The sequence below is a fragment of the Pyrgilauda ruficollis genome, unplaced genomic scaffold (genome assembly GCF_017590135.1).
Source record: "Pyrgilauda ruficollis isolate IOZ18807 unplaced genomic scaffold, ASM1759013v1 scaffold349, whole genome shotgun sequence".
In the NCBI taxonomy this organism is placed as follows: Eukaryota; Metazoa; Chordata; class Aves; order Passeriformes; family Passeridae; genus Pyrgilauda; species Pyrgilauda ruficollis.
This window is the reverse complement of record NW_024524923.1, coordinates 7898-23237: the sequence shown is the minus strand read 5'-3', so window position 1 is coordinate 23237 and position 15340 is coordinate 7898. Positions and strand designations below refer to the sequence as shown.

Genomic DNA, 15340 nt, shown 5'->3' with positions numbered 1-15340 from the left:
CAGTGTATCACTGACAGGAAATCTGCTTTAGTCCACTGTAAGGCTGGAATCTTACAGCTTGGTCATCTCAGTTAAAATGGGGCAAATATGTACACTGAAATCAGATTTCTTTGTGCTCCATTTGGGCATCTTCATCTGTCTATGGCAGCTTTTGATAGCTGCAAATACACAAAACTCTGAAACAGAAAGTGCAGGTTTACCTTTCAGTCTGGAAATGGAATCACCACAACACTCTCGCACCAGGAACTTGAAGATTCAGTCACCATCCTGTGAAGCTGGTTCAACAACCCAGTTTTGAATGGTACAGTGCAGAGCTTGGGAAGGTTGGGATTGTTTTACTTGAAAAAAGTGCCAGGACAAAGCACAGGCTTCATCCTCAGTTGACACTTAAGTTTAACTTGTAAAAACACAGTCTGACACATTACCTCGTAAGGAAACAAAAAGCTCCCTAATTCCTACTGCCAAAGTACTTGGAAGTCTTGTAAAAGCAGAAGGATCCAGAAATGATCACAGAAAGTGCTACATTTACATCAGTTCTGGCTATGAAGCTATTTCATTTATGCCTACGTAAGCTGGAGTGGTTTTCCTAGGAAGAAAGGTTTATTATGATTCTTATGCATGTGTGTGTGTCTGCTCTCACCAAGTTTTACAGCTGTTGGTGGGATGAACTCCTCTCCTGCTCTTGTGTGCCCATGTGTGCACTTTTTATGTAACTAGATCACATCCTTTCTCTCAGGCATCTTTATTAATGACAGCAGGCAGTGAGAGAGAGGCTCTGGTAAAACACAGATGTTAAGTCCAAACAAAATCTATCAATGAAAAAATCTTAATAGATCGACTTTTGGTGAAAAGACTTTTTCCTTTACTGCACCTAAACAAAGCTGAGATAGGCAACCTTCTACTTCAGCAGAAGATAAAGTTTATTGAAGAGAAAATGGGACAGTTCAGCAGTATTTTGTTTCTGTTCTAACTGGGGCATGAACAGCAGGTTTTGATGATCCCTTTAACAAGCCAGCATTCACCAGCCCTTGCACTGTTACTCACACTTTGTCAGATTATCACCTCTTATGTTGTTGATTTCTGACATGTAAGATGCATTTCTCTCTTATTTTCTGAAGTTTTTTCAGATCTAAAGGCTGCAGAGGGAAGCTTCTACTAATTAGGCTTAGACTTCTAAGTGTATCTTGCTGCTACTAGAAACTGAGCAACAGGGAGCTCTGCCTTTCTAGCACTGAGGGAAATGTCCTCAGCAGTGCCCATCTAGGAATAGCAAAGCTGACAATGCACCAAGTTCTAACAGCAGAGGTGACAGCACCAGAATCAGCATAACTGCAGCACTGAAAGAAACAGTGCTGACTGAGAGACACTTCCACTACTGCCACCATTTTGCTTCGGAGCTGACAAAAAAAAAAAAAAAAAAAAAAGGGAAACTTACAAGTGCATTTTGTGCTTATTAATAGCAAACACTTGTCACAGCAGGGTGTAGAGAAAGCCGCTGGACCACAGCTATGTTGCACATGATACTCTCAGCTGAAGTATATGAAGAGGCAGAAAGCATAACTCAAGTATGCTCTTTATTATTTCTGAAATTTAATCAGTTTTGTCACCCTCAAACCAACCAAAGCAATGAAGCCTTCAGCTATACAACAGAACTAGGTTTGCTTAAATCTACAAGTAACTTACAGACTAAGAATACTGGAGGAGGCCACCCTTCCCCTTGTTAGGCAAACAAATTAAACTTCCGAATACAGGAGGTGGGAGCAACCTTTGTTACTCAGAGGTCAAATAGAGAGGTGTGGGTAGTAATGATACATTTCTGAGTGTATCACTGAAAATAAGTGATCATTAGGAGGTTGATTGCTACAGAGCACAAAGTAAGGGGATATGACCTTTCTGCCCTGTTTAGTAACTTAGTACCAAAGGCTGCTGCTAAAGCTGACAGTGCTAGCTGCTGAGACTTCTGTTAGACCACTCAGCCTAGGCCAGTAACAAAAGGCTCTTCTCTAAGATACCACTGCAGTGAGCAGAAACCAGAGCCGCCCCAGACTCCCTCAAGAACCCCCCAAACTAGGCTTTCTTTCCTTGACATCTCAGACTTCAATCCAACCCTAAAATCCTAACACAACAGCCACACTCATGTATGGCACATTTTGGGCAATATAGAAACCTAGTAAATGGAAAGCAAGTGCTTCAGGTCAGTGTTTAGTGCCCTCACCTTATTTTGCTTCAGACTGCAGAAACTTGTAACTTCACAGAAGTTCTGTTAACAAAACAGAAAAGACTGGTTCTTAAGTAGAATCATTGTGCAGAAGCACCACTCCTAAGGCAAAAAGAAAATAAAACCCCCCAAATCCTTACTGTAAACGCTTTCTGCCGAGTCTGTGAAGATGTTTTCAAGTAGAGGCACTAGTGAGAAAATGTAGTGCTTCATCCAACCACTACATAAAGCTAACATAATGAATGGAAGCTCAACATGTCTAAAACTAACCAGGTTTAGCTTCAGTAACATTAAGTAACTACAGTGCTTTGCCATAAGAGACCAAGAACAAGAATGAAAACATTTAGGAGTAACAGCATCAAGAATATGTGAAAAGAACTTCCACCTTTAAAAAAGCTTGTAGAAAACAGAACTGCTGTAGCTACAAAAGTCAAAGGCAGTGTTTCCAAGTGCCTTGGAGGATGGTACCAGCTCATAGGTAGTAAGACAGTTCTGGTGCTGGCTGTCCACATAGTTAGTGAAAGGAAATGTTTTTCTCCCTCTCATCTCTAAAGCTTCTGCTGCCTGTCCTAAGGAGTCAAGTCACAGGGTCCAGCACAAGCTGTCAGCTTCATTTCCAATGCCATTTTTAAATGCCCCATCTCCTCTTTGTCAGGCTTGCCAGGAGATAACTAACTCCAAGTCTTATTTTAATTAGCAAGTTCAGTACAGCTCTCAGCTACCAGGCTAAGCAGCACAGCAGGTTTGTAAATGTAAATCCCAGCCACAGGCAGATGCTACAAGTAGGTGTGGCTGTGTCAGCAGAGGAAGGTCCAAGGATTGCCAACAAACAGCCTGTTTGCACAGAGGACCCGAACACGCAGGACCATACCTTTGTTTCTTTCTGCCAGCCCACAAGATGAGCTTGCTATGTATAAATTTAGATTTGGTGGTGTTTGGGAACATTTTATTTTGTACATGACAAGATTTTACACCAAGTCAGTTAAATAATACAAATTTACATTCATGAGGAATGTTTTTAGAAAAGTGAACTTAAAAAAAAAAACCAACTCCTTTACCCTTAAAACCCCATACCATCCGTCAACATTTTACAGTGGAAAAAACCAAAACAATCTAATTCACATTCCCTCTTAACCCCCCAATGCAAGACAGTAGTTGAGTGCAGTTTACAGTTCATCTTTCACATCTGTGGATTCCTGCCAAGACAAAAAAGAGAATCAGAATATTACTTTTGGAAAGTGGAAGAAGGTTTTAAGAACTGACCCAGAAGGACAGAAATTTATATTACTGTCATTATATTATACTGCTGTGCAACCATAACAGCAGTGGCATCAAAATTAAGTAGGTATAGTACAATAAATACTGTTTCTCAAATTTATTTTTACCTAATCTGACATTTAACAGTAGGAAATTACATTGCTATAAGCTATATATTTGCACTAGTCACAGGATATCATCTTGCAGGTCTCTTCCAAAAGCAATCCAAGAAAGCAGGCCCAGCTGGGACCTCATAGCAACTTTACAAGTTAGTATTATCAAGAAGCTATGGTATTAGAAGAGTTCAGCATATCATCAAGACATAGTTAAAACTGCAGACATGAGCTAAGTGAAGGCTGACTTCACATGACAGGTGAACTGTTCAGAAGCAATGGTGTTGCCTGCAGTGTTGTTCCAAGCCTGTATTGTAAGCATTTAAAATTACACAATTACAAACAATTGTTCATGTTTTTGCCCACAAACTGTGGAAATACCATGGATAATTGTCTTCACTAAAGGATTTGTTGCCATTTTCTTGCCACAGGCACTGTTACAATCTCTAAAGCTTAACTCAGCTCCAGCTTTGAACATACCTCAGTGTCATCTTTTCACAATATAGTTTAATAATAAATTTGTAATGCAGTTTTTTTTCCCCCTCCAAGAAAAGCCTGGAACACCTGACAATAAAATCTAGTGTCATGAAAGGCAAAGTGAACTTTATTGCCAGGTAGCACCCAGAGATGACGTTGCACATAAATATTGGCAAGAAAGCATCAAACTTGAGACCCTACCTTCTGTGTTTCACTGTCCTCAGCATCAGCATCCATTTCCTCTTCATCCTGCTCTGCCTCCTCAGCTGTGTCTTCAGGCTCTTCAGGTTCCTCATCCACCTGTACACAAAGGTCACAAGCAATTTACTTTACTTGCTTAGGTTGTTTAACTAGTTGTGCACTAGCTAAATACAGGCTATTGAAGTATTCACTATTATTTCCTAACATTTGCCAGCAGCTACCTGAAGGAAAAAGTAAAATCAGTTTAGCATTGCTCCACTCGAGCAAAACAGCCAACAGAAGTTCCTGCACAGCGTTATGAGAACATGTATTACTTGTACCCACTTAGGAATTTCTCCATTAGAGAGACAGGAGCCAACGGCCTGTGTGCCCAGTTTACTCCTGTAGAGCCAGCACTTAATTAAGGACAGGAATATGCTTAAGAAGCATAATGAAATAGCAGAATCTCAAACAGCTACAAAGAAGTGCAAGGAAGGGAGAACATGAGTTTTAAGTACAGACCCATGGGTGAAGTGGGTTAAGTGGGTGGCCCACTTAACTGCAGGAAGCTGGATACATTTTATTTTATGGAAGTGAATGAAGCAGCTGCACTTTAAGAGGGAGCAACAGTAGGTCAATTATCACTCCAAGTGGAAGACAAACTAACCTTGGCATCCAGGTCAATGTTCAAACTCAAACGAAGCATCCTTTCTATTCTGTCTCCATATTCCTTAGTGTCTGGCAACATATATCCTGATCTCAGAGTCGCAGTTTCAAACAATACCACTGCAAGATCTGAAACAGTTTTGTCATCTTCATTTTCCTAACATGGAAGAGCACCAGAAAAATCAAGAGAGACCTGTTAAAGCAGGTTGTATGCAGCCAAGTCAGTCAAACTTCCATTACTGTTATTTATTTACCTTGACTCTCCTCAGCATGTCCTTGATCAGTGGATGCCTGGGGTTAATTTCAAATGTCTTCTTTTGGCTGGCATAATAACTGAGAAGAGAAATTACAGTACTAAGTACTAAGTTTCAAAGTACAGGCCCCAATGATATCTTTAAATCTACTTGCACTGGTTACAGTCACAGTAACAAGTGAAATCCCCCCCTCCTTTAATACTGGTGCAACTATAAAAAGCATTCAAGTTACTAAGTTAATCTTCTTTTGCCAACAAATGGCAGATACCAGATGCCACTGATGAGTCTTGCTCACCAGGCACTTTTACATCCTGGGCTTGAAAATAACAATTTAAGGCTATAATGGAGACTAACTTGGTTGTAAAATGACCTTAAAAACACCCATGATCATCTGAACCAGGCGGAAGCCTTTGTTATGGGCACACCAAGCAATTTAATGTCTGCTGCTACAGAACTGGAAGCTTACTTTGTAGATATATCCTTCCCAGTCTGGTAAGCTTGAGCCTTCATGATTCTTTCCATGTTACCAGACCATCCATACTGACTAGCCACAAGAGCACATGGAGATTGGGTTAAACGTTGAGATAGCACAGCTTTCTCGATCTGTAGGGGAATAAAAACCAAACCCAAAACACCCTAATGTTAGTTCACAGAGCTAATAGCTTATACTTACTAAAGTAAGTGACTCTGCATTTCCCTGTCAATTCAAGAATCTCTGACAAATGTCTAAGGTGATGTTGTAATTCATTATCTTCCTGAATAAAGATGTTATCTGTAAAGGTTCACCCATAAAGACAGAGAAGCTACTGTCAAGTCTGTGCTCAAATAATCTGCAAGGTTATGTTGTATCAAGTATGACAAATAAAAATAATCACTACATACAACACAATATTTTACCTTGTCTTTGAGAGCTTTGTCTTTCATCCAGTTTAAGAGGGGCTCAAATTCCTTTTCCAAGGCTTCCCGACTCTCTTTAGACTTTTCACTTTCTTCAAACTTAACTCCTTCTTTTGCCACATTCTGAAACCTCTTGCCATCGAACTCTGGCAAAGCCTGAATACAGTATTCATCTACAGGTTCAGTCAGATAGATCACTTCATAGCCCTTTTTCAGCAGACGCTCAACAAATGGTGAGGACTCAGCCTAGGATGAAAACATTTAAGATGTCAGTTTAATTGCATTTGTAGCAGCAGTTACAAAAATCTGTACAACTATCTGGCAAATACTGGTACCAGAAAAACTGAACTGCAGTAGTAACAAGCATGGAGTCTCCACACTTACAGTAAATACACAATTCACAACATCTATGGTACTAAAACTAGAAGCTATAATATACTGTACTCCTTCCCTCTTTCTTTCACTCTTACACACCTCCTTTCTGCTGGCACCAGCCATGAAATAGATTTTGTCTTGCTTCTCTTTCATTCTTTCCACATACTGATCAAGGCTTGTGAGGTTACTTTCATGATGTGAAGACTGGAAGCGCAGAAGTTTAGCGAGCCGGGTACGATTGGAGTGATCCTCAATAACACCAAGCTTCACATTAGTACCAAACTCTTTCCAGAATGTGTCATTGTATTTTTCCTCTGCAATTTTCTTGATCATATCAAGAGTTTTGCGAACAAGTTTCTTTCTGATCACCTAAAAAAAAGGCAGCAATACTGAGTTAGAACAATAAGTATTTTGAATAGCCCTCAATGCAAACTCACCTTCAATACAAATTCCACTTTGTATCCCTGATCTGAAGTAATTGTAAACAGCAATAACTGCGTTTCCTTTACATTAATTTCAGAGCCATGCAACAAAATTCATCAAGCTATTAAGTCTCCTAAACCTTGCTGCTGTTATGTGCTTACAATGAAGGAATTTAAAACCAATTAGCTTACCTTTAACAATTTATGCTGCTGAAGTGTTTCACGGGACACATTCAAAGGAAGATCATCAGAATCCACCTAATTGAGAAACAAAATTCTAAGTATATCTGGCAGTATTTGAAGCTCAAAAATAAATTAAAGTAATATTTATAATACTTACAACACCCTTAACGAAGTTAAGATACTTGGGCATCATGTCATGGAAGTCATCAGTGATGAACACTCTTCGAACGTACAGCTAAATTACAAGAGCAGAGAGCACCCAAGTTACTTTAGGCTTTTTTTCTCTTCCACAAAACCATACCCACACACTTTTCTGTCCTACCTTAATGAAATCACTTTTTTTGGATCCATATTCATCAAACAGTCCACGTGGAGCAGAATTAGGAACAAACAAGATGGATTTGAAAGTTACTTCTCCTTCAGCAGTGAAGTGGATGTATGCCATCGGGTCATCATGTTCCTGTGAAGAGAGAACACTTTCAACTGACATGGGGAAAATACCAATGAGTTAATATGTTTCCAATAATAACAGCGAGTTTGGCAAATAAGTGCAATTATTTTACAACTAATCCACATAGCCATGCTTTGCTAGAGTCTATCATGGAGAAAAAGAAGTTTAAGTTCCAAGAGCAGAGTTACTCATGTAAAAATAACTTTCCTAGGTAACCTTCCTGAAAACCTCCTAAGTTTTGCTGGATTTTAACAAGCCAGTCACTAAAACGTTAACAACAGGACAATAACCAATAGTTATCATCACACCACAGTTAAGATACTTTCAAGTAACACATTACACTGTATGATACAAAGACAACACTTCTAGGAAACTGTCTCCCTCTTTCTTCCACCATATGCAACAAACACTACAACCCTCAGACTAAATAAAATTTCCCTGTAACATTTAAACACATCAGTAAGCTCCACATGAGCTGCAACATAATACTTTCCAAATCTAGACTAATCAACACTTGGATGGCAGTAGCTTCTCTCTGGAAAAGAGATTAATTCCTTACTGAGATGTTATACCTTCCAAGCTCTCTGCAGTTCCATCTACTGACAACAACTAATTAATTCTTCCGAAATAGCCCATCTTATAAGCACTTAGTTTTATTTACATAGCAAGAGATACTATAGCAAGCCTCTTGCTTTGGAATTGAGGCCCAGAGCTTACCTTGGAAAAGGTTTTGTAAAAAGCTTTGTATTCATCTTCTTCAACTTCTTTAGATGGTCTCTGCCAGATTGGTTTTATGTCATTCATGAGCTCCCAATCCCAGACAGTCTTTTCAACCTAGGTAAATAAACACAATAGTATTAAAAAGACTCATTCTTTACTTCAGGTCAGGCCAATTAAAGGCACTCCACTGCAGCCAAAACAAAAAATAGCATGTAAAAATCCCAAACATGCTCTCATTTACAGACTTATGCAATGACCTGGACATTCTCATTTTAAGTATACACACTAGTGTTAACAAACAGGAACAAAACTTCAGTCTACAGTGTAGTGTGTTCCATGTTCATTTAACACATTCACTAAGCACCAGCATTTATGTTCTAATGCCACTCTGGAAAAAATCTTCCCAGCAGAGTATGTTAAATTTAAACTTGTCAACAGTGTCAGATTACAGAATTCCGCTACCATTTCAAGCGGTTCATGCAAGTACTTATAATTAGCTGTGACCACAGCTTCACAAGGCTACTGCCAATCATCTGCCTGACTTCCACCTAGCTGGTTTCATTTAAAACCTTCTCTCCTACCATTTCACTTTAAAAGGATTTGCTCCTTGAAAGCACACAATACTGAAATGCACCTCTGCAAGACTACCTAGGAAAATTGCTATCTGACATGAGTTACAGGACCCCAAGGTTAACAAAGCTTACCTTCTTAGTTTTTGGTTTCTTTTCTTCCTCCTCTTCTTCAACTGCAGCTTCATCATCCGTTTCTTCTTCCTTCTCCTTTGCTTCCTCCTCTTCAATGGGTTCTTCAACAGTCTCTGTCTAAAAAGAGAACCACAGGTGGGGATTTGAACACCTTGACTTCCTACCAGGCATGTTGTAGTATTCTCTCAAACAATATAATCTTTCACAGCAGTAGCCTGATTTCTGCTGTTTGCCTGTAGCAAACTTTTCTACAGGTAGTATTTTTCAGTTGGTTTTTCATTAATACTTACTTTCCTTCAATACACTGGGAGATCACCACACTCAAATTTAAGTTTCTCAGTGCTTTACACATAATGCTTATCAGAGACTTGGTGGATTTCAAGTTGGTGCTACACCAAGAAAACATCAGCACAGGTCTAAAATCTAAGATACTGCCCCGTTTCTTTTAGAAGGGTAACTAGCTATGGCTCTGCTTGAAAACTTAACAAAGCTTCCATCTACCAAACCCAGTGGAACAAAGATCCTTATTAGTAATTAGCAGTGTTTTTTCTTTAGTAAAGTTCTTTGAGTCAAATCCAAGTTCCTTTAAAGTTTGTGATTTTAGCAATAGACCAGCATTAAAAAAAAAAAAAAAACAAAAACAAAAAAAACAACCTAGTAAATTAGTAGCCAAAAGAATCAGGAACAGAAGTGTTTTAGAAACTGGACAAGAAACAGCTCTATGGCAGGCCCTCAGCCTTCATGAAAGATCTGGCCATGAAGATCTTAACCAAACCTTATACTGAAAAATGCTCAGTTAAATACACTTACCTTGCTGCTCCACACATATATGGGGAAGTTTATGAACTGGGAGTATTTCTTCACTAGATTTTTAACAGTGTCCAGCTCAAGGTAATCAGATGCTTCCTCCTTCAAGACAAGGCTAAAGAAAAACAAAAACAAAAACCACAAAACCAAACCTTTTGAAGTGCTAGACAAGTATTTCACAGTTTTATAGCAGAATATACATTTCTTACACCTCTGAGATTGACTAACTGAGCCAGAGCATGGTGCTAATAACCAAGAGTGAGGATTGATCCACATATGGATGGGATCATTCACTTAAGAGTTGGACTTGATGATCCTTGTGGGTCCCAACTCAGAACAACCTGTGATTTTTGCTGCAGCTGTAGCAATTCAGATTTATGCAAGTGAGCTTTTTTTATAAGTATCTCTTAAAAAATACAATTCTTACTCAACCAGCAGTTGTTTTCACTGACTGAGGCAGAACACAATATTCAAAAGTTTGAATGAAAACATCATATTGATACTTATCAGGGTCTTAATGCACCCTCATAGGCTTTACTTCAAACTAGAGCACCAAAATCAACTTTTTTACACCAAGTGTCTCCTCCAGAAAAACATCCTCTAAATCCAGACCAAATAAATTTACCTGCTCACGAAAGCAATGAGACTAGGACTAGCAAATTACCTCCAGTTTGAAATTTACATCAGACCAGCCTCACTGATATATAAACAGCAGCCAGATTCCAAGCAAAGCTCTACAACCCCTGTATAAGTCTTGGAAGGCCAGAATTGTTTTGAGTGACTGAATGAGCCTGAAGGCAGCTGAACTGTCTGGAATTACTTGCTGACAGTTCTCAAGACATTCATAGTTTTGTTAGTTCATCTAACAGAACATGAACTGCATTTCTTTCTGGATGCAGTTTGTATTTTGCATATTTCTATTAAACTGAATAAAACTGTATTAGAAGAAGTAAATCAGTCACAAAGCTAAAGTCACTCACATATTCCAGTAAGCAAAGTGTACCCACACAACCTTTTTAAGACTGAAGAAACTTAATACTTACGTTATGGTTGTGCCACGTCCTAAGGTGTTTCCTCTTGGGTCATTGATCACAGAGAATTCATTTGAATCTGACTCCCAGATATGCTGAGTATCATTGTTGTGTTTTGATGTGACAATAACTCTGTCTGCTACTAAGAAAGCAGAATAAAAGCCAACACCAAACTGGCCAATTAACTCAGATGTTGACTGGCTATCATCCTGCATTTCAGTCATCTTGTTTAAGAATTCACTTGTACCAGACTTTGCAATGGTACCCAGGTTTTTAACTAACTCCTCCTTTGTCATGCCAATACCCGTGTCTGTAACATGAAGCATGTTCTTCTCTTTATCACACTGAAAAAAAATAAAGACAAAAATGCAGTTTGACTTCACTGTCAATCTTAATACATGCCACAAATAAGTGGTACATAGTAGCTAATCAAACATGCCTAGCTACAATAAACTGAATCTGCAGTAACTACAGAAATGAGGAACACCTTCCTTCAAAGTAATCCAATACTTCAGCTGCTCTTTATAAAACCAGAAACATATCTTTACTGTTAGAAGAGGACGAGTCTTTGTTGCAAGGGTCCTAGTTTGTATTTGCATCAGTATTAAGACAAAAAGAGAAATTTAATGATGCAGTGTATTTTTATATTCCTCCATCACTTCTTTATAAGTTATGTTTGCATCTAATCCTTCTTACCTTGATTTTGACTGTAAGTTCCTCATTGCCAGCAAGAGCATTTTCATCAGTTAATGATATCAACCGTATCTTATCTAAAGCATCTGATGCATTTGAAATAAGTTCCCGCAGGAAAATCTGAAATAGAAACCAGTAGTCAGGAATAACAAGAGGAGAAACAGACACACACCTCTCAAAGTTCTAACATGATATGAAGATGAAGGCACTAACCTCTTTGTTTTTATATAAAGAATTGATAATTAGCTTCATCATTCTGTTCACTTCTGCTTGAAATGCAAACTTCTCAGATTTTTCTCTAATTTCTTTGATCTGGGATGCATTTAGGCCGTCTAGTTGGATAGCTTCTTCCTCTCTGTTAAGACAGTGAAAAACCTATCAAGGAGTCTCATCCACCAACAGCAAAACTAATTTAATTTTATCACAAAGCAGCAGCAATAACACTTAATCACCGATGCAGCACAAAATTACATGATCACATGAGTCAAGTGCAAGAGTGGCAATCCTCAACCACATTACCATAATCCAAAAACTTGAGTGAAAATTCATACTTGCAAGTGAGACTTTTTAAATAAAGAATTCAGGGAATAGTAGTGATAGTCTTAAAGCTACTGCACTCCTCAGCATGTGGTGCACCTCATAGGGGTGAGGCATTTCATGGGCATAGAGCTATTTCATCCACAGGGAATAAACTGACAGGATTTATGACATGCACAAGTAAACCCAAATTAACAGTTATCGATATTCGAGAAAAAGTTGAACTTCCCTAAGTTGTCAAGCTCGTTGAGAAAACAGTCTTAACAGGAATGTTTTATTTCTCCCAGCTGACTGGAGCTCTTTTTTGAACAGCGTTCATCTCTTACTTCTGAGGCATTACTGGTGCTCAAATTGACCCTTCCAAAAGCAGAACGCCCCAGGTACCAACCTCTGAACAACTTCATCATCCGTTCGAGACCCTTCTCTGCTTTTGCCCAAGTCATCTTCCACGGTCCCATCTACATCCACCTCATCGGCTCTGACCGACACTGGAAAAACAAGGAAAGCAGCGTTCTGAGCCCGATCTCCACACTATGCACTGCCCAACTTCTTCGCTTACCCCTCCCTACGCCTCCAGGCTCAGCGCTGCCCCTCGAGTCCCCCTCCCTAGGGGAGTTCAGCTCAACCGGAGACACGGGAGACGGGCGGGCGGAGGCCCCCTCCCACCCTCCGCCCCCGCCCGTGACGGCGCATGAGCCGCTCGGCCCCCTCCCCCCGCCGCCCCATCCCCGGAGAGGGCCAGGCCCTGGCAGGGCAGACGAAGGCCCGAACACCTCTTCCTCTCCCCGCGGGCCAGACTGAGGGGTCCCGCCGGAGGCCCCATCTCCCCTCGGCGGCCTCCGTCCCCCTCACCCCAGCAAACAGTGGGGGAAGGCGGGTGAGGGTGGGGGGGGCCTGCTGGCCGGGACCCGGACACCCCTCCGCCAGAACCTTCTAGAAACCCGCAGGCGCTTACCGGCCAGGAGCAGCATACACGCCAGAGCGAGCCCCCAGACTGACTTCATGGCGGCCGCAGTCACAAGAGAAGAGCCCCCGGCGCCGCCGCCCCGCGCTCCCGAGCCCGTCCCACACCGCCGCCGATCCCGCTGGAGCGGCCGCGGCCCTCCCCCTCCGGCTTATCAACCCCAGGGTGGGGGGGACCGCGCCACTCGGCCCAATAGCAGCGCACCACGCCAAACACGCAGCCAATGGAGAGCTTTGAAAGGCGGGGCCTTCAGCCGTCGCTGCCAATCGTGACTTTCCATGTGCGGTTTCCTGCGGTCGGAGCGTGGCCGGCGCTCATTGGCGGGCGGAGCGACGCTCGGCCAATGGCGTGCGCGGGGGGGCTTGGCCAGCGCGGCCCCGCGCGGCGCTGCAATGAATGGTGCACGGTGTTTAACGGCGGCACCACGTGGGGCGCGGCCGCGGGAGCGACGGAGATCGTCTTCGCGCGAAACACCGGCTCCGACCGCTTCCGGGGACACCCGGAATGCTCATAGGGGAGACGAGGTGCTATGGCAACGGGCACTTCCGGTCGTGGCGGCACTCCCGAGTGCCGAGAAGAGCTAAGAGTCATGATTAGAGCCATAACCAGCCGGGCCGAGCGGCGGGAGCAGAGCGAGGCCTGGGCCGCCGTAGCCGCCGGCAGGGGCAGGGCGGCGCTGTCGAGTCCCGCCGTCCGCCCCGCCGGGTAGGGGCGGGAACGCGAGGGGCCGCATGCGCCCTTCTGCGCGTTGCATGCCGGGAGCTGCAGTTCGCGCTGTCGGTGCTCCCTGGCGCCTCCTGCCGTGGCTGGGTCCTCACGGCCCCGCTGTTGTCCCTGTGCCCCTGGCCTTGGCGTCTGCTGCCTCACACCGCCCTGAGAGAAACCGGCTGGCCTCTGCCGAGCCTCTCTGGGGACTCTCGGTGCTGCTGGAGGAAAAATCAAGCCGGGTGGTTGGCAGGTCTCCGTCTTCTCCTGGTTTCCAGCGCCCATCGGGACGACCATTCTCCCGGGAGCTCGTTGGCGCTCCTTAGCCTGCCCTGGGGCCCTTGTTTATCCAGGCGCGGCCCTCCCTTCTCCCGGGGAGTGGCGGCTCCAGCAGCTGGCTGCTGTGAGGGGTACGGCAGTGCCGGGCAGCGTCAGTGTGAGGGCAGCTGCGGTCTGTGGCACACTGAAGGGGAGCCCTGCTGCTTCAGAGAGGAGACCTTTCCCGTGCATTTCCAGTGTCCCTGGCAGGGGTTGCAGCTTGGGATATGAAATGAAGCCTGTGCAACTTCTGCAGTGCCCCGCTGTTAGCAGCTTATGTTAATAAGCAACTTGAAATAACTTACAATCCCCCTCACCATCCTGAAAAAGTCTGCCCAGGCTTGCATGTGCCAGTCACCAGCTTCGTGTTACAGGTTTAACTCTAGACTGGGGAAAAAAACCCCACCAAATACCAAAAAACCCCAAACTTGCAAGCAATGATTTAATGAACTTTGTACTTGGAGAGATTGTATTGAAATGTATTTGAGAGATTGATTGGCAATGTCCAACGCAAAAAATAGAAGCCCTCACTGTGTTTACAATTTCACAAACACAGAGCTTAGTCTATCACTAGCTGAAAGTCTTGGCAAAAATATGTTTATAATCTTTAGTTATACAATGGACCAGATAGATTTTTTAAAACTTTAAAACTCAGTGTTGTACCGTTCTGTCCTCCTGATAACTACTGTTTATGGAACTGAAGGAGCCTTTGTAGTAAAGAATTGGAGTGAAGAATGGCTATCTTTGGGTTCTTAATGAAGTGTCGTGCTTTAACCCCACCTGGCAACAAAGTCCTGTGCAGCTGCTTCCTCACTCCTCCCCTTGGGCTGGGGGAGAGAATCAGAAGAGTAAAAGTGGGAAAACTCATGGGCTGAGATAAAGACAGTTTAATGGGTAAGCAAAAGCCATGCATGCAAGCAAAGCAAAACAGGGAATTAATTCACCATTCCCCATGGGCAGGCGGGCGTTCAGCCATGCCCAGGACAGCGGGGCCCCAGCACACACCGCAGTGACTTGGGAAGACAAACACCATCACTCCCAACATCCTGCCCTTCCTCCTCCTTCCCCCAGCTCTATGCACAGAGCATGGCACCCTATGGCACGGAATGTTCCTTGGGTCAGCTGGGCTCAGCTGTTCTGGCTGTGTCCCCTCCCACCTTCTTGTGCACCTCCAACCTCCTTGATGCTGGGGTGGTGTGAGGGACAGAAAAGGCCTTGACTCTGTGCAAGCACTGCTCAGCAATAACCAAAACATCCCTGAGTTATCAACACTGTTTCCTTCCCAAATCCGAAACAGAGCCCTGTGTCAGCTACTGTGAAGAAAAATTAACTCTAGCCCAGCCAACACCAGCTGGTATTGAAAGAAAG

The 15340-nt window shown here is 42.9% G+C and overlaps 1 protein-coding gene across 1 annotated transcript; it reads right to left on the bottom strand.

Annotated features, from left to right (window-relative positions):
- Positions 1 to 3147: 3147 nt before the first annotated feature.
- On the bottom strand, positions 3148 to 13096 carry HSP90B1 (heat shock protein 90 beta family member 1). Its single transcript, XM_041475287.1, has 18 exons — positions 12941 to 13096; positions 12374 to 12473; positions 11662 to 11803; positions 11452 to 11568; positions 10768 to 11099; positions 9728 to 9839; positions 8918 to 9034; positions 8211 to 8327; positions 7365 to 7502; positions 7200 to 7277; positions 7052 to 7117; positions 6537 to 6806; positions 6063 to 6308; positions 5632 to 5768; positions 5166 to 5244; positions 4913 to 5068; positions 4267 to 4365; positions 3148 to 3414 (listed from the first exon to the last, which is right to left on the bottom strand). Exons 1-18 carry the CDS (start codon positions 12987 to 12989, stop codon positions 3385 to 3387), a joined length of 2385 nt encoding a protein of 794 aa, XP_041331221.1. The 5' UTR covers positions 12990 to 13096; the 3' UTR covers positions 3148 to 3384.
- Positions 13097 to 15340: the final 2244 nt, after the last annotated feature.